We start from the raw sequence: 23929 nt of genomic DNA, 5'->3' as shown, positions 1-23929 counted from the left end.
GCCCTTCTGTTCGATGACGATTGCTAGGCTTTTACCGAAACATCTAAGAACACACGCTCGACAAATAATTCTCTAGCAGTGAAAAATACCTAATGTTGTTGGCGCAAATTCCGCGAGCGAAAGTTTGTCAACACTTCGCAAATGCAAAATCTTCTAACACATAGACCGGGTTGGTACAATCTGCCATAACTGTTGCAACGTAATATATTCGTAGGTCGGAGTTTCAAAGTCTGCCCTTTTCGTTGGTTCATTGATCAGATCTGTCATAAATATACGAGAATCGGTAATTATGCGTCCGTGTATTATAATAATTTCCATTTTGCAAATATTTGCCTGATGCATTTCGCGTTTTCGTACTGTTTTAATTAGCTCCACGCGGTTCGAAATATTAATGACCCAATTGTTACATGAAGCAACGCAATATCCGGCACCTATTCATTTAATTATTTGCAATTCATTCAATGGCGAATTTACACCATTGTGTTATAAGTTGTTTTCTTTTTTTATACGAATCGTTCCAACTATCGAAGAACAAAGCTTCAGTTATATAACTAGGTTAATTTACGCGCAAGTAAATACTATTTATCAATGTAATTACGACCAGGTATGATTTAAACTAGACTCTATTGTTCGTCACACAGTCCTATCGATCTTTTTGTCTTTTAAAGCATTCGCGCTTTAAGCTCGACACGAAACTTTGAATATTAAACAGCAAGAGGGGTGTAAACGCAAAAAGACAAATCATAGCAAACTCATTAATGTACAAAAATGGCTTTCAGTCATCTTCCAAAGGACTCGCTCTTTCTCTTGAAAATTATTCAACAGCTCGTGGGACGTTGTCCTGTTTCGATCCAACAAACACTCTTTGGCAGCTACATATAAGAAAGATTCATACTCGTGTTAATCCTGCAGGGATTCGCACGTTGTAGAGTTTAGCTGATTAACTGCTAACTTTTCCTTTCTTTTTGGTAACAGGATTTATTTCACAGAGAGTACAGAAGCGAACGGTAGAAATTGAACTTCGACCTCGGACCACGGTCCGTTCGACATTACATTAAAACGTTCTCCGCTTGTTCCGTTAATTGCGTCCCGGAGCGTCGTCAATTAATAGAATGAAACGAAGCGGGACCACGTGCATGCCCAGCTGCGAGAAAATGAATTGGTGGAAAATTAAATGATACAAAAGGGAAAAGAAGCAGACACAAGCGAGCTAGACAGTTACGCAAAGCGGTATCCCGTGGGAAATTATAAATAGAAGGTATAATACTCAGACCAGCGCGCAGTCTGACATTGCGGTACCTAATACAAATAGTTAAACCAGCCGACCAATTTATTTGAATTATCATGTAGCTGTTACGAACCGTTACATCGTATCTATAATTGTCTGTCGTTATCGGACTGACTCTCGATATCTAAATTTCGAAAGTTACATGAAGTTCGATAGAAAACCAACGACTTCTCCAACTATTAGGTTTCTCGTGTTACGATAAGGAGAGGTCAACTATTAAAACGTGGAAACGCCGTTGGCGAAACGAGGAGCGGAACGTACTGCGAGGAAAACAATTACTGGCTGGCTATGGAAAAGGTGTAGACTATGTAGGAACGAGTACGAAATCGAGGCGGATCCTATCTCGACGAAAGAAAGATGAGATTCTTAAAGGAAAAAGGAATAAAACCGTAAACAACGTGGTAAAATCTTGCGGTACATGGAAGAAGGAGGATAGTGCTCAGCCGTTCTTTCTGCTGGTACAGCGATGGAAGACGAAACGTGCTTTTAAACTGAGGCACTGAACAGGGGAAAAAGAAAGGGAACATCGGTACGAAAAGGGTGTGAAAAGGGAAAACGGGACACGTTCTACACGCGCAAGGATCAGATTTACGTAGCCAACAGGAGAAGATATACACTTTTGGTGCGACTTTTGCAGCAAGAAATCAGTCACAGAAACGCTTCGCCCGAAGAATTTCTCGAGATTCTCTAGGAAGCCCTATGACGGTGTCGCGTTTCAAATTTCAAGATAAACCGGTCGAAGCGCAAGCTGATAAGTGGTGTCGTCGGTTAAAGAGGAAAATGTGAATCAGTCGAGGGGTACTTCACCGTTGAAACCGCTGCAGACACTCTAACATTTTCCTTGATCTCTTTGCCTCGAGCACGCTCCAAAATTCCTAACTACATACTTTAAAGAAATTAAACACCTTTTAATCAAAGCTGCAAATCCGTCCAATCTGTCCAATATAAAATAGTTGTAGTTACGCTGCCGCTAAATCTACAACTCTTTGTTGATATATATTGCAGGACTTCGAATCGAGAGAGAAGAATCTTTCAAGAGCATGGAACGTTCAACGTTGAATATTCCGTGACAGTGACAGAGACAAAGACTTCTGGAACAGCGGCGATCTTTTCGAGCGACGCGACATACGAAGGTTCTGTTTTCACATTTCTGCATATCGATGCTGTCAAAGAACAACATACATCCAATGTTACGTTCCATAATGGACAAACGTACACTGAGCAAATTCCAACGGGTCCGAGCTATACATTTTTCCTTGAAGTACAAAGTAAACAAAGAAACGTCTGGTTGGACGCGCTAGTATCTCGTGCGCTAATATTTGTTAATGAAATTTACGAGTTCCATAGAACAGGCAGCAAGATTACGTAATAGACGTGGCGACGATTCTACGACATTTTGCGTGAAAAGAGTACGTCCATGAATGATGCAAATTAACGGACTGTCCGCGAAAGAGAATGACATGGGTGTGGTTGATTAAATTGTACTAGACACGGACGTAGGAAAGTAATTCTTATTCCTTGCTGCGGAGGATTTTTATCATTTTACACTCCATTGTCATACTAAAATTATTTATAAAAGAATATACGGAGTTTATAAGAGTAGACAATGGAAAAGTAAATACGTTAAAACTAAGAATAAACAAATTACAAATCTACAGCACGAAATTCCTTAAATTAAGAACTTGTAATGTCATAAATCTCGAAACAATATTCCTCTGAAACGGATCCTTTTGTGAATTATTGTGCTTGTCGTATGCACTCGCTGCTTAACGAGAAAATGGGAAAACTCGTACCATTTGAAATCCATATGCTTGGAACGTTTGCACAATAGCTTCCGGTAAGGGAAAGATATTTCAAAAACTTTTATGAAAATCTTTCATACCCCGCTATAAAACATCGGGACTAAAGAACGTGTTTACGTTAATTTTGTTCTCTTTTCGCGCCAGAGACTCGAATCGTTTCGTCATAGGTTATTCAACGATTTCGCAATTTTGCCAGTGCAGAATAAATTCGAGAATTACGGCGTTCGTTCCGATAGTGGCCTTTCGAGAAAGTCGCGCAACTCCATGACAAATTCAGTTACGTATCGAACGGAATTCGGCTACGCTTGTGCGTCCGTCGATGTCAAACCCAGATCGCGCACTGCGTTGATAGCAACTGGGAAAACGAGGGAAAAAAATAAACATAGTCGAAACAGCGAAATCGATTGGACCGCGTTTTTTTTCCGCGAACCGAATTTACAAGTTTCGTCTTTGTCGAGAGCGTAGTCTCTTGACTAGATCGGCCTAAACTAGTTTCTGGCCGATTATTTTGTTTTTCTTTTTTCTTCGTTTTTCGTCTCTGCGTTCCTTCGTATTCCACATGACAAGCCCATGGTGAATAAAATTTACAATATACAATACATAAGAATATACAATACATATACAATATATAATAATATAATTTTCAACATGTTACGAACAAACGCATTAACGTAAAGAAAGAGAACGTACATTTAACGAATACCAAACATCCCTAGCCGATTATAAGATCGTTGAATTTCTCGATGTTCAGTTCCTGCAGCGGTTCGTCGAGCGAAACATATATTTCGAGATTTCCGTTGGCTGAAACATTTCGCCGAGAAGAGAATATTCTAGTACTATACAGGGCTTATAATAACTAAAATATCATTAGAAAATGGCAACTATTAACAAGCTTCTCTTGACCATTAATGTTTCAGTCACTGGGACGGCCGCGGAAGCCACACGCGAGACGGAGGAGTCACTGTGGAATACGTACGACGCGAGAAGGAGCGGCCGAACCTTTGCCTCGTCCTTCAGTACGGAACGTACCACCGGAGAAACCAAATCTATCGGAAAGTTTCACCAGACAACTTCCTGGCACGCGGACAGCTCGAGTTCCCGGGAACGAGTCACGCTGGACTTGTTAAAGCCGACCAGCGAGAGCCTGGACGAGGACGAAGAAGAGGAAGAGAAGATCGAAATGCACAGGAATATCGAAGCGACGTATAGGACGGGAAAGAATGACACGGGAAAAGTGAAAATCTCGAACGAAAACGCGACCGTGTTTTCGAAGAGTATGGATGACACAAGGCAGAAAATAAATCTATCTACTTCACGGACGTTTATCCAATCAACGCCAGAACGATGGAGCTTTAACGCGAACATCATTTCCTCGGCAAGTTTTGACAACGTAAGTCGTATCATGTTTCTCCTGTTAACCTTACGTCTCCTCGATTATCGCTGCTATGTAACTTGCACGACTAGGGGAAGAACGAAACGATCTGGTTTCACTGTTCGTTGCCGTTATAAGGCAATTGAAAACGAAGGGACTAATGAAATATCGAGCGATAAAAGAATTAAACGCGAAATAATATACATTATTTTAACGTAATAACGGTAGATATATATTTTCCGCGTGGCCAATGATTTTACAGCAGGTCGATAACTATAATTTAACGTTATCACGATACCAGTTACCCAAAGCATCGTTACGCCGTTATATAATTAACGACCTGACACCTGAGGATTAGAGGATTATTGCTTATCGATCGTGTAAATTTTCAATCCTGCCAGACTTAAACTAACGTTAGCTTTAAAATTGAACCGTGCCAAGAAAAAGTTCCATACACCTCGTGTAAACTATCACGTAACTTTCAAATATGTGTAGATAGTGGCGACGCAGAAAGCCAAGTTATTCGACTCCTGGAAAAATCGGAGGAATGTCAGCACAACGCCGACTCCGTTCGTTGTAAACGACGTTATACGTCGTCAAATGAGGCACGTTACAGAAAAGAACGCGTGCGAGAAATTCACTATCGGTGACGACACTAAACAAGAATTTTACAGTCCGAGGTATCCAGAAAACTATCCAAACCTCACGGAGTGCGTGAAAGTCCTGGAAGGTGAGTAAACGTTTTTCTCTTCCTCGTTTAGGTCGTTTCGAAAGATAAAAGGCTACTCTTTGCAAAAGCGTTTTGATATTGTTCCATATTCGAAACACGAAGTGCCACGAGCATGGTATATTACATGAAACAGAGTAAATTTATTATAGCAGCGAATTCCCACTTATCTCGATAACTCGTGGAATTAACTAGACGCTAACTGTGCACGTCGGAGTTCGAGTTTGATATTCCACTCGTTTCATATGTATAAGTTCGTCGTAGCCTGCTGGCTACGGCACCGACCAAACTTCGAAAAGGGGCGAACGACTAACACGCGCGACGCCGTGATTGATACACTCTGGTGGTTTCGTTGGTCCGACGAGGAGATACTGTCCGATGCCGACAGTAAATTTCTCTGCTGCTCGTCGATACAATGCATTCGTGCACGTCGGCGAGTCGAAAGAAACGCATCAATTTTTCCCTTCCCGCTGTCCGCTCGGATGTCGAATAAACAGTGGCAAGCATCGAATTTATAATAAACGGGCCACGGGGAAAACTAGCACGGAGAATTAATAGCGTCGGCAACTGCGGTGTTTCGTCGCGACCGATCGCTCGTAAAGGAAACGCATTACGATTCGCGACGAGCAAACAACTGATTCCACGCTACTTTTACCACCGTGGATTCCATCCTTCTTGCATCCTTGACGTATCAACCGACCCGGGAAGAGTAATTGCGTAAAACGGTCTGGCGAATGCGAGTCGAAATAATAAATCATGCCTGGGTCCAAGTTTTGATAACGAATCGATAAATCATGGACGAGGCGACTGGAAATCCATTCTCGCGAGGAACGCGAGAAACATTTCCCGAGCAATCATGTAAAAACTTGATTCCATGAAAATGATGAGGATATTCGTTACCTTTTATCGGTATCCCTTTTCACGGTTTCTGGAAGTTCCTGAAGAATACTGTCTGGGCAACGAACGTAATTACGTGCATTTATGGTTCCATTTACGTCAAATATACGAACCGTGACGCGAGACACCCGTAACTCTTTCGTCCTTTCGTTCCAGGGTTAGGGTGAGTAAACGAAGAGAAAGAGGTAGTAAAAGGCACACGCCATTCGAGGAACGCTCGTTCCTTTTAGATGATCCAAACGCCTCGAAACGCGTCGGATTGAGCAAACGAGGGCAGCTGGGTCGTGTTGGAAATTGAGTCAGGGTCGACGAGCCTCAGACTGTGGACGCGCCGAATCTTCTTCTGACGTACCAAAATAGTATCCACCGCGATCGCTGGTCCTCGGCCGAGTTTTGGAAACGATAGGTTCGACAGCAGTCGCGTCTGTTTTCTTTATGTAAAAACCGTAAAATTCCCGGTTGGAAACCGGTTTTCCAAATAAAAATAAATATCAGAAGGCAACGTTGTAAATCATTTATGAGCGTAGCTTGCAGACCGGTGAATAAATTCAGATTGAACCGCTTGTAAATCACACACAACCGGATGTCGATACGAACCGATGTGCCTTATTTCCTTTCTGGGCGTCTAACGTGCGCTACGCTATTGGCTCGGATTTACATGTGAGGGCGGATCGTCATGGATTACGAATAGCTGCGGTACGTAGCGAGTTTAAACCGTTACAACGTGCGCTGAATACGTTTAAGAATGTATTTTCTCTGATAATATTCTTTCCACGGTTTATCCTGACCGGCTGATAAGAGAGAGCTGCTGCAATTGCTTGTCGACTGATAAGAAAGTATAATCTTCGTTTAAAATAGCCTGTTTAACTCTTCGTACGAACGAAATTATATCGTTGATGTTGGAAGGAAACGAGGATCAATACGAACGTTGGCTTAAACGATCCTTGCAGCACGATGTGATTAGATGATTTGGAAACACCGATTATCCTATGGTTAGAAGCTATTTACGATTGAAATCATTTAATCGAAAGATTTTTGAATAGACATGTGCGAAGATAATTATTTCTAAAATAACATGAAAAATCGTTTTCGTAAATATGGAATTCAATTTTTCTGATTATGTACACTCACGAACCGATTAGTGACGAACAACATACTATAACTAGCATCATTAAAGGGACCAATATGTCGATGCATCGCAACCGCTATTACATTGATCGAAGTGATTACGACATATTAAGCACCCTATGTAAATTACGACATCCAATTATCCTAAACATCAATACGGAACTGGCAGGGATTAAGGAAGTTTCGGCGTAAATTGACGCAATTCACTCTCCGTTAAATCGTTTGAAATTGTATAAATTGTGCAACAACAGTGCTATTAAGTTGCACCGTGGCGCATTTAGTTACCATCGTTTCAAAACTCAACAGCGCAATCGTTGTTATTTCAAGTGCTGTTCTTAGTTTGCCGCCTTCGTTTCCTTTCTATGATTTCTTACGTGTCTAGGTGAACTCGTTAAACTCGACGAAAGCCTAGTTCTCGACACACGACGACGAATCGTCGAAACTTTTGGAGGATCATCGAGCGAAACAAAGGTCAATGTTTCAATCACGTTTCGGCCGGTATGTCCCGGCGACAGGCCAGACACGATCAAAGTTTAATTGGAACAATTCGAACTTCTCTCTTCTGTCGCGACGCTCAAAGACGAACCGCTCGAAGCGAGGGCAGATCTATGTGCGCGCGCGTTCGAGTCCAACTGCAATTGCGAATTGATGGACGATCGAGCGCAAAGACTACTTGATTGTGTGCTCGATGTAACACAGATAACGAGTAGTTTAGATCGGAATTGGTATTCTGTATGCATTCGCGATGCAGCTTCAGATTCGTACGAATCCTATGTTGGAAAAACACGCGGACCGCAGAGGCTAATGCAACCTAAATGTATGGTGCGATTACCGAAAGGACACGATAAATCCGTCAACGTGATCAGTTCGTTCCCATTTGCTTCCTTTCCGCGACGCTGTATCGATAAGTTTAATGGATTTCTGCAATTTTTCAAAAGAATTGAAAAAAGAAGGGGAAAAAATACATCTGGAGAATCTCGTTCGAATAAAATAACTGATCGAGAACGAAACATTCACGGTGGAACATCCCTCGTATGTTGTGCTTGTGCTATATTGCATTTGCCACGATAACATTTTCTCGTTCTAGAAAATCGCTCGGTCGTAAACTACGTATTTTGCTGGTTCATCGGCAAGTTCGAAGAAACACTGGAAATTAGAACAATAATCGAGTCAATGAATCGACGCCACTATATAACGCGGACACGGCTCTCGTTCGCCTTCCTTTTTAATTCTTTCTATTCTGGCTGACGCTCCTGATCGAAGAGCTCACGCAAACGGGCCAAGTAACCCTTCCGGAGAAACCGGTATCGGGAGAAGGTCCTAATTGCACGGATGAAACCTTTTTAATTGCTCGCTCGTGAACACGATAACGCGGTTACATCGGTATCATTATGAAATGTGGGACACCTTTAAGCAGTTGGAGCCACTCAGGCACGTTAATGAGATCACAGTTGGTTGGAGACTGAATAAGCATTCGCCGGATGAAACGCGATCGAACCTCTTCCGTTTTGTGCAATAACGAAGAAATGGGGCTCGAAGAACAGCAGTTCGTTAAACGGGTACGCTTGATCTCCCTTGAAGAACCGTGCGGTAACCTGACCAAACGACACAACTTCTTTTCTAATTACGAACGAATAATCAAACTCTCTCTTTGCGATCGTCGCCATCGCCAAATCGGTGGAATTCACCGATAATACAGCTTATAAATTATTAGCGTAATCCGTGACATAATCATTCATGCGAAGGACGATCGGTTCTAAGCTCGAGAAACATGTGACGCCGCTTATCGATCCCATTTACGGGCGCGTCGGTCGACTTCTAATGTCGAATAAAGAAGATCGACCTTCGAAAGTGGATAACGAGGACACCATGTTTCGCGAACGATAACCAAAGAAAGCGGAAATCTGGCGAAAGGCGAAAAGTTGCGAATGACACTTGGACGAACGCGACCACGATCACGACACGAGACTCGATCATACTCCATTTTTCGCAGACATCACCGCTACTTGATACTTCGTTACCAGTTCGTTCTCGCTGTCTCGTTACCTGTAACCACCAACCAATTTACCAGCAGTGTAAGCAAGTGCAATTTAAAGCGTGTCGACGAGCGTACCACGGCTTTCTTACCTCTGCCAAGTTTCGCGTTTCACGCTACGGAACACAGACTAGCGATAAAAAGTTTCCCTCTACCACGTGTGTAACATAGAGGCACGTTCGTTTGTCTCCTTTACCACTTATATCTCACCATTATTGCCAGTTTTTACGTTGAACGCGATCGGAATTGTGCTAAATGGTGTGAGTCAGAGACGCGATCGTGCTATTCGACGGCAAGGTTAATACTTTCGATGTTTGGACATCACCCGCGGGAGACATCGAAGGGTGGAAACTGGTAAAAAAAGAAAAGAAAGGAAAAAGGTAGCAACCTAGAGCCCGAGAGAAAAAGGCTTTCTAGAATCGTCGGAGATAGGAGGAAGTCGTGGCTAAGTTCCAAAGTGGACGAGCAAATCTAGTTATCAACCACTCAGGAGGTAAGGGGCCATCAAAGAACCGTTTAATGCGACCCCACGTAAATCAAGGGCGACCGCCCTTCTGCCGTCTCCGTGTTTCGTGGAACATCGAAATACTCTAAGGCCGAGAGTCTGTGCAAGGGAAGCCATTAATTGCGGTAAGACACTGCGCTTGTCCTTGAACTAAAATGGCGCTAAAGACCACCCACAATGTGCGTTCCCATCGATCAACTTTACAAAAGAAACTGCTACCGATTACACCCCAATTGCACCGTCGAAGAAACGGCCTAACTTATGTTGAGCAAGATCAATCGAGAGTAAACCAGATTGTAGGAAAGTTAGGTGATTTATCAGTGGAAAAGGAAAGAAGAGATAACACAAAATATGTTTCCACGCTAACGAACAAGTCGCAACTTCCATGGGCGATAAAATGATAAAGAACCAAGACATTTTTCCACGGACATTTTTAATCAACGGAACGGCCAGAGATTACGTGCGATTTAACGATTTCGATCGTTGAAATTACTTCGGTCCGTGTTCGAATCGGTAAATTCATTGGGGAGCAAGGACAGCGCAGTTAGCCGTGATAAAGTTGGTGCTGGTTAATTCCTTCTTGCGGCTGGCTCGTTCTCCATTGTCCTCTACAGCCGCGTTCCATGACGAGTGGCATCGTCGAACGCACCTCTAACTGCAATGAATCACTACGAAAGCGGAAATCTCGGCCGAGCGACCGTTTAAGCGCGTACAACGAAGTGCATCGATGCATTCCCATCTATTCTATCCTGATGTCTATACATCAGCCTGTGACAAAACGACGTGTTCTCGGTTCGTTTCAATCGTAATGTTGAATAAGCGCAAGAAAATCGCCTTCGAAGCGCAACGCAAATCGTTTTAATTCAACCTGCGCGCATCGAGCAAATCGAACGTAATGTCGTTTCATCTGTGCTTTACGATACGTTAATTTTTCTCCCGATATTCCTTGCTACAAATCAACCTTTCTCCAAACGATCGTGACAATATCTTTAGAGAGACATCGGACAAAATCCAAAGAAAAGCGCCACTGGAAAATTTCATCAAATTATATCGTCGAAGAAACTGTATTTAATTCACGATCGAACGTTAAGGAATACGCGCGTCCCAAAGTATAGATAAAGAAGAGCGCTGGTATATAAAATCCCTGAGGATCTGTCTCGGCAAACTCTCCCCTTCATCGGCTCTTAACAACGTATCTCCGAAAATGGCTCGCTTTTCAGGATGGATCATGCTCCTTCTCGGTCATCCTTGTCGGGAGTGCTCGTTAAATGTTCTCACTCAACGGGATACGACTTGATGCGAATGTAAAAGAATCGGCTCGCTCTATTTCCCAAACTCGTAGCGTCCTTAAGCCGTCTAATACCGTGTAAAATATAGCTAGCCTTCCCGCGGCTCCGCCTAAAATATAGCCGTGTCTCTCCCCTTTACATTTCCCTCTAACGGCGGTTTTTCGCGGAATCCAATTCATTGGTTTCTCCTGCGTTAATGAAAACCATAAAAATGTTTCCTTCTTTTTACATCGGATGATCACGATCCAATTTTTACGATGCCTTTCCACCGACTCTCAGCTAAATATAATTTAACGAACGGTCGACATTTTACGCTCAGTTAAACAAGACGGGTGATCACTTTTTCGCGACTGTTTTTCGCTCGATATTCGTCGTTATACCATAGAAATAATCCTTCGTAGCAGACCGATCTATTATCGTCGACCCTTTGCCGATTTAATGGTCGTCCTCAAAGTAAATGGATATATTACACAAATCCGTGGGTGGATCTGAATAGGATATCATAAATCATCGACCATGAAAAAATGAGTTCCAGACAGGTTACAGTAGAGGTCGCGAAACATTTTCGAGAGATTTAAACGTAACGGAAAGTAAACTCGGGACTGGATTCCATGGAGACCTCGTACTCCCCTTCTTATTCCATTCCATTCGAAGGAAAAGTGAAATAAAATCGCAATAAAGTTTGCTCGTTTGCCGCGCAATGAAAGCGAAATACCGAGTGCAAATTTATTTACATCTGTCATTAGGTTGTTAGCTCAATATTCGGTGAAACGTCGTTTGCACTGGCCGGCGATATAATTCCATCGCTTCAAGAATACAAACTATTTCTATTCGCGTGGAAATAGGTGCGATAGGTCGTCAAAGAAATAATCAAGTTGAAAATTGAAAAGAAATTATCCAGCAAAGAATTGAATTGGCGTTACTTTCGCGTTATAAATTCATCATTTCTCTCGAATAAAGAAGCTTTTACATCGTCTCGGCTTCAAGCATAAAGAGAACTCTGTTTTTAGATATAAATTAATTTTATGTTATTTTATTTATATTTATATATATATATTGTGTATATATTTTTTATATTTATTTATTTACTTTGGAAACGATGCTACAGTACGCACGGTACTTATTCAATTTAGCATAAAGTCGGAAATTTGAACAAAAAATTTTCACGAAGTCTGAAACAGAAAATGTAATGTTCAAAATTCAACGCGTATATAAAATCGGATTTCCACATTTTACTTTTGTTTTTACAAAAGAAAAAAAACAGTTATACTTTATATCAATGTTTCGAATTAAAAATGTCTTGTTTGCTTTCAATTCATAAATACCTGCACGCGCCAGAATATATTTCTGTCTACGGTTTTACCATGGGAAAAATTTGCAAATATTAATCGGCGGTGCAGTTGCAAGAAATAAATATCCGATTTGAACAAGGAGGGAAACTACACCATTTTACCGGGGCTTCGTGAACAGACTGACTAGGTGATTCAACTCCCAGGAACCGTGCAACGCTTTTCCTTATCTTGCGAATCTCTATGGAAAATTCGATGAACTACCCGTGGAGATGCTGATCATTATTGCGACCACGAATTCAGGCTATTGGCTTGAAACTTTCAAAAGTTCATTATACTTCTTTTTATAGAAACTTTCGAACAATTTTCATTAAAATTACCAGAACAAAATTTATACTGTACCCTAGAAAAATCTGTTTGACGAGTAATTTTTTAATCTTTCTGTCAGAACTTTTACATTTCCAAATGGAGGTAATTATACGTTTTCGACTCTTGATATATTCTACGTCATAATTCACATTAAATACAGTAATATCTTTTAAAATTATTCGTCCGAAATTACTCGAAAGATCAGTAATAAATTTTAGGTATACGAAAGCTAAGCACGTACGATTGCAATATTTTTTCGCGGTAGACACCTAAGAAAGGCTTTCTTCTTATCCTTCTCGATACCTCTCGATATCTGACATCATGGATAAAATCCACGCCCATTAGTTACGGATATATTTCTACGATCGTGCCGCAGAATGAAACTCTAATCACGTTCTCGTAGAAATCATCCTCGAGCTTTCGTTCTAAGTTCCCGGGAATACTGGTGGAAAATGTGCGAAAATTTGTACAGACTTCGTGACTCGCGGGGTTTCTTCGTACGCGAGCTACGAAAAATACGAAACGCCGGTGAAAATTCGACGGGTTTATTGGGAAGGGAACGCTAGTAGTTACGGAAGACGAGTGGTATGGAACCTGATAGTCAGAGGAAAATGGCAGCGGATTCCAAGACAGACGAGTTCGTAGAATGTCAGGCTAGAACCATGATATACACTAATATAGCGAATGGTCACATATTTGCGTGTACCTTGGATTTCACGGCTCAGGTAAGTTCTGCGATGACGGAAGCCATTTACTCCATACGTAAACGATGTTCACGGTGGCTGAGACGTCGTGAAAGTTGGTGTTAGATATCGACAACGGCGAAAGCTTAAACTTGGAACAGATATCGCACCCTCTCGCTCGAAATTACTAGATTCGTGGTTTCGCAGTACGTTTGCCGCTCAGCGATTAGGTAGACTGGGTCGATAGAAATTCGTGGCATCCAGAACTGCGATGCGCAGAGACACCGTTACAGGTGTAACTATATACATAACGCCGTGACGCTTACTTCTGAAAAGACTAAGAAATTGGAGGAGAGGAAACGCGAGAGGCGGGTTGATAAATAAGTCGTGAACGTCGTACAATAGCGGAGAATTGCGAAACCCTTTGAGAATGGCCCTTAATTTCCACAATGATTACAAGCAGCAGGCGGAAGGTGACACAATCAAAAGATAATGAAGCGTGAAAATAGGAGAAGAAGACTCTTTGAATCTGTTGAAAAACTCGATCGATCGCACCGCGACTGGAATACTGGTATTTCCGTGCGAAAGCGGACAGTAGTTGGGGCGAGATTGCCACCGCTTTAGAGTTTCCTCCCCCTCCGAGAAAATAGTCGCCACGCAGACCTTTATTCCTTCCTTCTTTTCTGTCCCGCTTTTTATCGTTTCCTTCTTTCTTCGCATCGAAGAAACGCGGTTCCGTCAATGGAGGGCTCGAAGCGCCATTCAAATAAGAGCCAAGAACGGTCGTTGTTCGATGGCGAAGTCGCGACATTTTAGTGTCACGTACGATACCGTTCTCCACTCGGTCGGAGGATAGGAATCAATCGTCAACTGCGATTTTTACAGTAGATACGTCGTGTCGCGATGGATTTCCTGCTGTTGGTAAGTCTCACATAGAAAATATTCGTTCGTCCTTCGGACGAAAACGAGTTCGCTGTTCGCGTGGGCTGGCCGCAGATGATAGCCAGAATTTCATTCACAGCGTAACATAAATACACGAATGAAAATAACAGCTCCGTCGTGAGCATGACATTCCTATGCGGTTGTATAGTGAGAAAGCCACTAATAATACTCGTTTCGAAATCGTACCTTATCCGGATCATCAATACGATTTATCGCGTACATCCCCAGAGTACGTTATTCACGGAAACCGTTTGCGTACTTTTAATTGCCACGAAAATAGACGATCTATTTCTTCGAGTGGCGTTTAGCGAGCGCTCAGAAACAAATACGCGGCTTTTATACCACGATTTTCAGTCAATAATTTCCTTCATATCGCGATCGGTCGGGTATAAATTTTTACGCGGCGCACAAATGGCGATATGGACGAGATATTTTATTCACAAATACCAAGTATTTATGAGCGAACCGTAAACAACGCGCAAGTACTATCCTTTCCCTACACACGATGGACTTTTGGTTCACCGCTTGTCCGATCTCCGCTGTGTTATATGGTACAAAGCGTTCGTCGAACCATTTGGAATTTAGAGACGATTTCATATATCCACGTGCGTTCGTGCGTATCTCATTTTGGCGAAGGAATCTTTGCTAGCTTGAAATAATTATACCTAAGAGGAACCAGAGAGTTGGAAACGCGTTAATTGTTCGACAAAGCGGTAGCAATCTCTCTACGATTCAGCAAGTGAAACGAAACGTGAGAACTATACGCACACAACCTACAGCCAAATACCGCGGAATTCCCCTCGTTGCGTTGCTGGAAAGATCAAGTGAATTCTAACGATCGATTCGCGGTAAATAATTCTTGGATAATCTTGGTACGTGCGAGGAAAGTGAAGTCGCGTTTGCATGCCAACGACTTCATTACAGATCGCATCAGCGATCGACTGGGATTTATATACGAATAGCACAGTTCGATGCTAAGAAAGCGATCGGACAGCCTGATTTTGCAAATCGCACGTTCACGATGTCACCATACGCCCGCGATTCTGTCGCGCATAAAAGAACATCGATTTCGATTTATTGCGTGGAAAACGTGAGAACGATAGGTTCGCGACTCTAACGCTCGCCAGATAACTTGTCAGGTATTAAAGAACATATCCGACGAAGCAGAAGTTCCTAACCTTCTTCTTGAAAACGAAAAGCTTCGTCGGCGGAATCTTATGGGCCGCTTCTTTTAACGATCAATTCTTTCCAAGAATTTATGTCGCGATAAATGAGTTGCTTTTTGCCAGTAGATAAAAAGCACGTAGGAAGTACCGTGCTGTAAGTTAAACCGGGTACTTTACGGCATAAGACGAGTCAAAAAAGTTGCGCGACGAATACGAAGAATAACCTGGCCGGTTGCCAGGTCGACTTTCGACGTTAACGACGTTAGAACATTCCATCGTGTAAGCCGACCAATCGGCCAAACTCATGCATAACAATCCAAACAATGCGTGTGTGACATCGCTTCGTATTTAGGTGACGGTTTTCCGTAAATAGCAAATTAAAAATATTATCCCGAAATATTATTAACAAAATCGGTTATCATACATAATTCTGCAAACAGGTGACATGGTTTTATCTTTAGATTCTACGAGCACTTAAAAAACCCTTTAAAACTGAAAACTCTGCGACTTCCTGGTTAGACCCTACCTTGAGTACGCAAGCGTTATATGGTCGCCACGTCATACTAATTATGTTCGGTTTATTGAAAGATCACAACATAAATTCGTAGGATTTGTATCGCGTTCGCTAAACTATTCCATTCACAATTGTGATCATAACTACGACGTTGTAGTCCACAGACTCAACATTCCAACACTTGAGTGAGAAAGAAGATTAGTTGACGTTTTATTTCTTTCTAAAATTATAAATAACTTATTGTTAACAGACTGTCTGTCGCTCCTTCAATTAATTAATTTTAATACACGAACATGTCCTTCACACAACACCCGTGCTTCCCCTGTTGAATTATTTAACAACGATTCTACGTTTATTGGTTTTATCAGAATAATATACCGAATAAATAAATCATCAGAATATGCAGCTATGCGAATATTATTGTTAATTGAACTTTTCTCTGGATCAATCGATAAATACAGACGAGTGACTATGAAATCAAACTACTCTCAGAATACACTGTACTCACTTTTCTGCCTGTACTTTTATATTTGTATCTTGTTAGATTAATTCTCTTCTTCTCTTTGCCCGGTTTGTAACGTTAATTAAAAATACCGTTAAATCCGTACAAGAAAAATAAAACAGCTTACTTTTGCATTCTTCGATAAACAGTTTCTCTCATGATTACAAAAATCACTGAATTCGGAGAAACGTCTCTATATTCGCTGTTTTCACGGTTTCTAACGAGAACGTTACCCTTCTCTCGTTTCAGCTAAGGAAGGCATGCTGTTGAAGCTCGACTTTCGAGACGAATTCAAACTCGAGGGGAGTGCAGACTGTCGTTACGATTTTCTCGAGGTACGTGACGGCCAGCACGGCTACTCCAATCTCCTCGGTAACTTCTGTGGCAAGAATTTCCCCCCAGAGATCACGTCGAAGACGAGATATCTCTGGCTGCGATTCCACAGTGACGATAGCATCGAGGACAAGGGCTTCAAGGCCGTTTGGAGTATGATACCAAGACCAACCTATCGTAAGTCCACGGTATTTCGATCCATCTAGCAATCTGTCACGTTGTCACAGTAAGATTTTCTTATTAGAAACGAACCTATTCCAATCAAGAATCCGTTGAGATTATTCGCGAGATACGGAATTCGAGGTTGCAAATTATTTCGTAGCTTCTGCAAACATGGTACACGTACAACACGTGCCGATAAGTCATGGTCTGTGTATAGTAATATTTTGCATTAGGAAAATATCGATTAGTTGCTTCTCGTTGATAAATTTTATTAAAGGTCGAGCGCACGCGTATACAGAAAGAGAGAAACTAGCGAAATATCTGTATGTCAGAATAAAAATTGTTGCCCATTCATTGAAAACAAACGCGAGTGATGACCGGCGGTTCTCAGATTAGAATACTCGGTCGGACATTAGCCTCGACGACATCGGCGAACGTTGGGAAGCTTCCAATCCACCGGATTTCCCGCTCCAACTACGACCTCTGTGCAGAATTTTTTTTATCTTGACTAGTAATAAATTCTACGTCCGCGATTCATGCCGAAAAACTAGTGCTCGAAGCTGACTGAAAATAATTTCAACGTAATTTCTGTTACTGTACCGAAACACTGTCAATATTTGAGTACTGCTCCAGTAATCCATAAAATGTTACAGTTGGAGCCGAGTTTCATGTTGAAAATTCCAGAATAAATTGTTCATACAAAGCGATACATCTGCTCCAATTTTGCATTTTCGCGTAGTTTTACAAATCAGTTTTACGGCAATACTAATTCAATACTTTGTAAGTACTTATACGCATTGCGGTCTCCCTCGCAATAGCTTCCCGTTTTTCTCTGCTCGAGTAGGCCAGATTACCAGAAATACGGCGCCGATATTCATTCGCGTCTCATACAGCTCATTATTTCCGCGCATTTGCCCTGATCTGGAGCGATGAATGCCGTTTGAGTATTTGGTTGCTCTTATTACGCTCCAAAACGCATGGCTTTCGAAGCCGCCGCGAATCAGTCTTAATGAGGGACAAACATTAAAACTCTGCTACGATGATAACGTCAAATTCAAACATCGACGGGAAAGGAAATTAATCAGAAGCCGGGGGCGGGAGGATGAATCTTTTCGCGCGTTTGATTCATTTCCTCTTGTTCATTGTGTTCCTCCGGCCGCGAATTTTATAATGCCAATTCGGCACGGGAAATCAATTATTTCTCGAACAATGGTTGGAGATTTTTTGTTGTTTCCCACGGTCCACGTTTCCCGCTCTTTTTTCTTTTCTATCCCTTTCTGACCCACGAACGCTGTTTGGCTCGCGGTGAATACGTTTTCTATTGGCTCTCGACATTGGCATCGAAGTTCGCGCTCGTAAATGAGCGAGTTGCATTATACGCGAGAAATGAAACGTACACGCGAATTAGTCGAGGCAAATAAACACCTGACGATGAGCCTAGGGAAAGCGTAATACTGTAATAGGTGTGATTCACAGCGGGAGTGCCACCAGAACCGGAGCCGTGTGTTAAATACGTGAATGGCGTGCAGGCAATTATTAGCAGCGACGACGTGCAGGACAAGAAGATTGTCGCTGAGAAGGAAGGCATCCCCTTGGATTGCATGTGGAACATCACCGTCACTGAAGGATGGAAGGTAATTTCGTCAATTTCGTCAATTTACGTCAACACCATTTCGCTAATATTTTACGAATTTCCCTCTGTCGATAATGTCTCGACAATCCTTTAAACCAGTTCATTAAAAAAAGAAAAAAAAGTACGCAACAACAAAAAGACAAACGTGCGATGCACCGTATATTTTGAATTGAATCGTCCAAAATACTCGATGACTTGTCCCTTTGCTGTCAAACTACCTTTGATCCCTGTCTCATCGCTATTTGGACGCCCATTCTTTTTGGTCAAACGAAATCACGTCTGGTACGAAAATTCCGGTAATTGCGATGCCCGCTTTGCCTCTTAAAATCTACTGAGTAATTGGTGAAAATTTTTTGGGTTTTCTCGTTCGTCATCAGGACAGAGATAGAGGGAAAAGGAAAGGACCCTTCACTGAGCTTTATCACAGGAACACGTACAACTTTCAGATTCAGCTGGTATTCTCGGATCCCTTCAAACTGCAACGACCAAACGAGTGCGACGCCAACTTCGTGGACATATTCAAAGAACGCACTGACATGTCCTCCAGAGAGAAGAATTTCTGCGGCAGCATCGCCGACACCGTCCTCATCGGGGCCAATACCGCCTTTGTCAGGTTTTACGCGGAGCCTAAAGCACTGAACAGCAGCTTTGAGGCCGTCATGACAGCGCTCAGAGACAGAGATCCGGGAGACAAACGTGAGTTCACAAACATTCTCGATTAATTGTTCACCGTTGTCTGCGACAGCTTTTATCTCCGTGTAATATCATTCACGATATTACTTCACCGAATACGATTGCCGCTTGAAATTCGTTAGAGGAATTGCGTATTCTACCTGACAAAATACCATCGCACTCTTATTAAATGTTCGTATCGAATAGCTAACGAAAATTTTACTTTACAAACAAATCATGATATTACGAGGCAGGATATTAGCCAATAATGTTAATTAACATGTAGCTGGGCATGTTTATATGTGTTTACGATAACGTAGTTATCATTGCGTTAAAATGTAATAAACGACAACGAGTAAAGCTTTCAAGCTTTATGCACAGCATATGAAAACTGTTTATTTCGATAAGGTGTGTAAATATTTATTCGCTTGATAAGATTATTAATTAAATAGCGTGTCACGAATACCAGGAAATTACAGAAACTTATCAAATGTCACGAACGATCTGTTAAGAGACGAAAGGAGATAACCCAATTACATTTTATAACGACTTGTTGTATGATAATAGAACACACGTTAGTAACTGGTATCTCGCGGACCGTCAAGAAACAGGAAGTTTAATTTCTATTATAACGAATGCCGTGCGAATATCGCGAAGATCTTTATTCACGACACGCAAGCAATTCGGTGTTAAGTTTCATTAAATTTAACGCCGGCAACGCATTCGTACTCGGAGATAGACAGATACTGGTCTAATGGAAATCTCTGAATTAACGTCGCCTCGCCTGCGTTTTATGACGAACATACGAACAATGAAAAATACTAGGAAGAAGCGAAAGAGCAATTAGATGATTACTCGACTAATCATCTATAAAATGAAAGGTTATAATTTCTCTGTTTGTCAACGATCATAAATTGGTAGACATTAACAATGCGGACATTCCATTAACCGAAGTGACTTGTTACCGATAGTCTACGTAACACGCTGATTACGAAAGAGGAGTCGTTAATAATAGACGAAATATCGATAATAAAATCAATCTTACTCGACCGAAGTCGCGATTTGATTCTGATGAAGTCGACAAGAACGATGAATAGTTTCGTACGTTCGACCTACTCCATCCAATTGATCAGACGTGTTCCTCTTATTGCATGCTTCGAATAATTATTTTGCTACGGAGAACAAAATATTAAATTTTCCGCTAAGCTCGAATCGTAGAACCATACGAAATATCGCTAAAATTCCATAGAACGATGGATATCCTCGTTCGCGACACGGAAAGAGTGGAATCATGGAGACAATGCCTTTGCTTCTATTACTCGTACGATATTTCACTGTCAAAAGAAAGTGATTGCGTGCCGGAAGCCTTCTTTTTTTTTTAAGTGATGAACTGGTTCGATTTCAGGCTCAATCGAACACCCAGAGCTGACGATTACAACGATATCGATAAAAATACATAATCGTCTTAACCAGTTCATATCACAGAATAATCGCTCGCGAACGGATCCCAGTTCTAAATTAATGGTGGTAGACTTGGCTGAATGGCAAATGGAGTAAGCCGCTGCGGTGCAGATACACGTACGAAATTTCCCGTTCTATCTCGGCACGAGAAGAATCTCAGCCTCTCTACACCTGCCACCCTCGCAGAACTAATATCTTACGAGCGACTTGCCCGCGGACTCGAGCAAAATTCACTTATTCCCCTATCTCTCGTACGATAAGATTTCAAATGAAAATTTTCTTGTACGGCTGTTCGTTCGCAGTATAAACGCGAGATTATAAGAACAATAGATTAACAAGTCCTCGACGTTGATACTTAAAAATTTGATTCTGCTTTCCTTCGCATTTTTCTTTTCCCTATCTAACAAAGTCACTCTCGTGTTCGTGCTGCTTTAATATCGCGGAAGAGTTAGTAGTAAAATCAAGCAACTACCTTCCTAATTTTACATTTAACGCGACTGTTCTATGAGAAGTTTAAATCTAATCGGAATATATAACAATGTTATGTTCTCGTTAATTTGTTGCAGCTTGCCTCGATGATGAGTTTTATTGCGAGGATGCAACATGCATCGCCGCTGAATTGCAGTGCAACGGGAGAATCAATTGTCGTTTCCGATGGGACGAAGAAGATCAATCTTGCAACGTGAGTGAGCGAAATTTATATTCGGGAGGACAATTTCTATGCTAATCCTTTTGAAGCCCTTAAATATTTCCTGATAGCCAAATCTGGATCATTTCCACTTCGTATTCCTTGTTCTGAGTTATCCTTTCTGCCTCACCTCCTGTCCTCACCTACTCTTTGTCTTCTCAAAACGGCATCGTTTATGCAAGCACAGTGAACGCTTTCCGCGTTATCAGCTAGCGAACAAGCATCGCGGAAAAGTTGACTGCAGTTTTGTTTTATGTATGTCAACGTAAAATAGGGAACTTCAAAGATCTCGAGCAACTTTAGGGAACCATAGCGAAAGGACGGTAAAATGGGACTTTAATAAGATCTCTTCGTCATTATAACTGTTGTGACTAGCAGACCCATTCGGAAGCATTTCTATTGTGTCACTATAAGCCAGACTACTTCAGCGAGAGCTCACAGTACTCGAGCGCTGTCATGAGGAAAATTCTTCGGCCTTACGTGCAATATAAAGCGCTATTAAAACAAACGGATAATTATCGTAATCTATAAGCAACTTAATACGGTTTAAAGAGATTTGGAGATGGTCGTTGTAAGGATGGCCGCATTATCCGGTTCACTATAGATGTATGATATACGGTGCCGCAAGAATGGCACGTTGTCTAGACATAATCGCTTTTCTCTCTTTTGCTCTGCTTCCGTTTGTTCCAGGAGGTTGATTACATTATTCGACGAAAGTTCAGCACTTCTGTTTAAAGACCCTGTCTCACACATATCCAGTGCGTACGTCAATACCTCACACACGCTAGGAAGTAAGGCCATCGTATCCTCGTTAAAAGCCTATAAAGTGCAGCGAAACGTTGGCCATTTCGTGATTAACATAAAAAGAACGACAAGGAATCGTAGACAATTAAATCGAACAGAGTTATAGAAATTTCCACGTGTTGATTAGTATTTCGGGAACTATCGATTAAGCTAGCCGGAGCAGTGTAACAAACTCCGGGAATCCGGTATATTCGACTCCGACAAAGACTTAATATCCTTTCGTCTTTCCATTTCCCGCCTCTCTGTCCGGACTCTCGCCGGTTAATTAATTTATTCAAAGCTGCATTTGCCAAGCTGAGACGATCGTTTCGTTTTCCTGACCTTCGACTCGCGTCCACTACTGAGGCCTCGATTTCACTATGCTCCAATGCTGCGTATCTTTGGTCTTTTCCAAGGGTGAACGCTTGCGATTTCGGGGCGGAAAATGTATGCACTTTTGACAAATTAGCCGAACATGCTACCTTTGAAACGATGCCACGATGCCATCGATGAATCGATGGATATTAATCTAACAGCGAATAATGGCAGCGATATGCTATCATTGGATCGCATGCTTGTTTCTACGTGAGCGTCTCTGTTTGACGTTATTCGGCAAACTAGGATCGATGTGCTACGAGTGCACCCTTAATCGGTACATAAGAGACATCGATTCGTCCTTGTTTCGAGTGTGCTAGCACATCGTCTCATGAATCATGACGCCTCCCGATCGTTGCTGTCCGATAATCTGATTAACGTTCCAATTCGTATTTCCATAAGAAACGGGAACGATCGCTTCCAACGAACAACGTTCATCCAATAAACCTCGGATTTTATGTCTTCTTAGGATAGTAGAAGAAACACAATCGTCGATCGAGTAGCTCGTTAAGATCAAATCGGAAAAACAGAGTAGTTGGACGATCCCCTTAAACGAAACCCTTCTTTTCCTCCAAGTGAAAAGTTAAGATTAAAAGGAGTAGCCGCAAATAGAGTCCCGATCCGACAGGTTCTCCGACAGGTAAGGCAAAAAGGAAGCTGCCACTTAAACCGCAAAAACGTGACTCCCTTTGAGGTCACTTGTTCCGTAATATTCATCCGTAAGGTCGTGAACTTCTTGTCCCTGGGCGGCAAGCCACGCTAAAAAGGTTATCCCATTGAAAGATGGTCGTTCTTGGATTCCTTTGTACTCGTGCGATTTATTGGGAACGCGGTGCACACAAAGCTTTTCCTCCTGTTTCACTGTAGCGCACGAACAACGTCCCGGGAATCCATTTCTATTTTCCCGGAAACTTGACGAGCGTGAAAAGCCACGATATAAACAACTCTCGCTCTCCCAGATCTGTGAAACACACTGCCTCCATTCTGCTACCTATTTTTTAGATGGTATGTGGCTCGCATCCGCGATGCAAATGTTTTTAATGCAACGGCCGTTTTTGACGTACCTTTTCTCTTGCTCGTTCACTACCACCATCGCCCAAACGCATTTAACGATTTTCAAAACACTGGCAACAACCAGCTATCGAATAACCACACCGCTTGTTCTACTATTTCTCATTCCGTACTGGCAAGATTGCCACAATAGGAGAAAGCACATTGAATTCTCGGATCACTGAATGCGGTGTATCGTATCGCGCAAGAACCTCTCTATACCGTATCGATAACTCTATCAAGTTTCCAGCGTGTACGTTCTAC

At 42.0% G+C, this 23929-nt stretch overlaps 1 protein-coding gene across 5 annotated transcripts in view; it reads left to right on the top strand.

The window, feature by feature from the left end:
- Positions 1 to 23929, top strand: part of Neto (Neuropilin and tolloid-like) — an 83191-nt gene that overhangs the window by 45230 nt on the left and 14032 nt on the right. For all 5 annotated transcript variants that reach the window (XR_011173579.1, XM_069116779.1, XM_069116780.1 and 2 more), the window contains exons 3-8: positions 4008 to 4480; positions 4958 to 5192; positions 16758 to 17018; positions 18480 to 18637; positions 19083 to 19332; positions 21336 to 21451. Coding sequence is in view for 4 of the 5 variants with exons in the window: in XM_069116779.1 (XP_068972880.1) it covers positions 4008 to 4480; positions 4958 to 5192; positions 16758 to 17018; positions 18480 to 18637; positions 19083 to 19332; positions 21336 to 21451 (1493 nt within the window). In the remaining variant the exon portion in view is untranslated. The remainder of the gene's footprint in view (positions 1 to 4007; positions 4481 to 4957; positions 5193 to 16757; positions 17019 to 18479; positions 18638 to 19082; positions 19333 to 21335; positions 21452 to 23929) is intronic.

The sequence above is a fragment of the Bombus flavifrons genome, chromosome 7 (genome assembly GCF_040668555.2).
Source record: "Bombus flavifrons isolate JBK064 chromosome 7, iyBomFlav1_principal, whole genome shotgun sequence".
Lineage (NCBI taxonomy): Eukaryota > Metazoa > Arthropoda > Insecta > Hymenoptera > Apidae > Bombus > Bombus flavifrons.
Note: the sequence above shows the minus strand (reverse complement) of the source record. Positions and strands in the feature narration are given on the sequence as shown.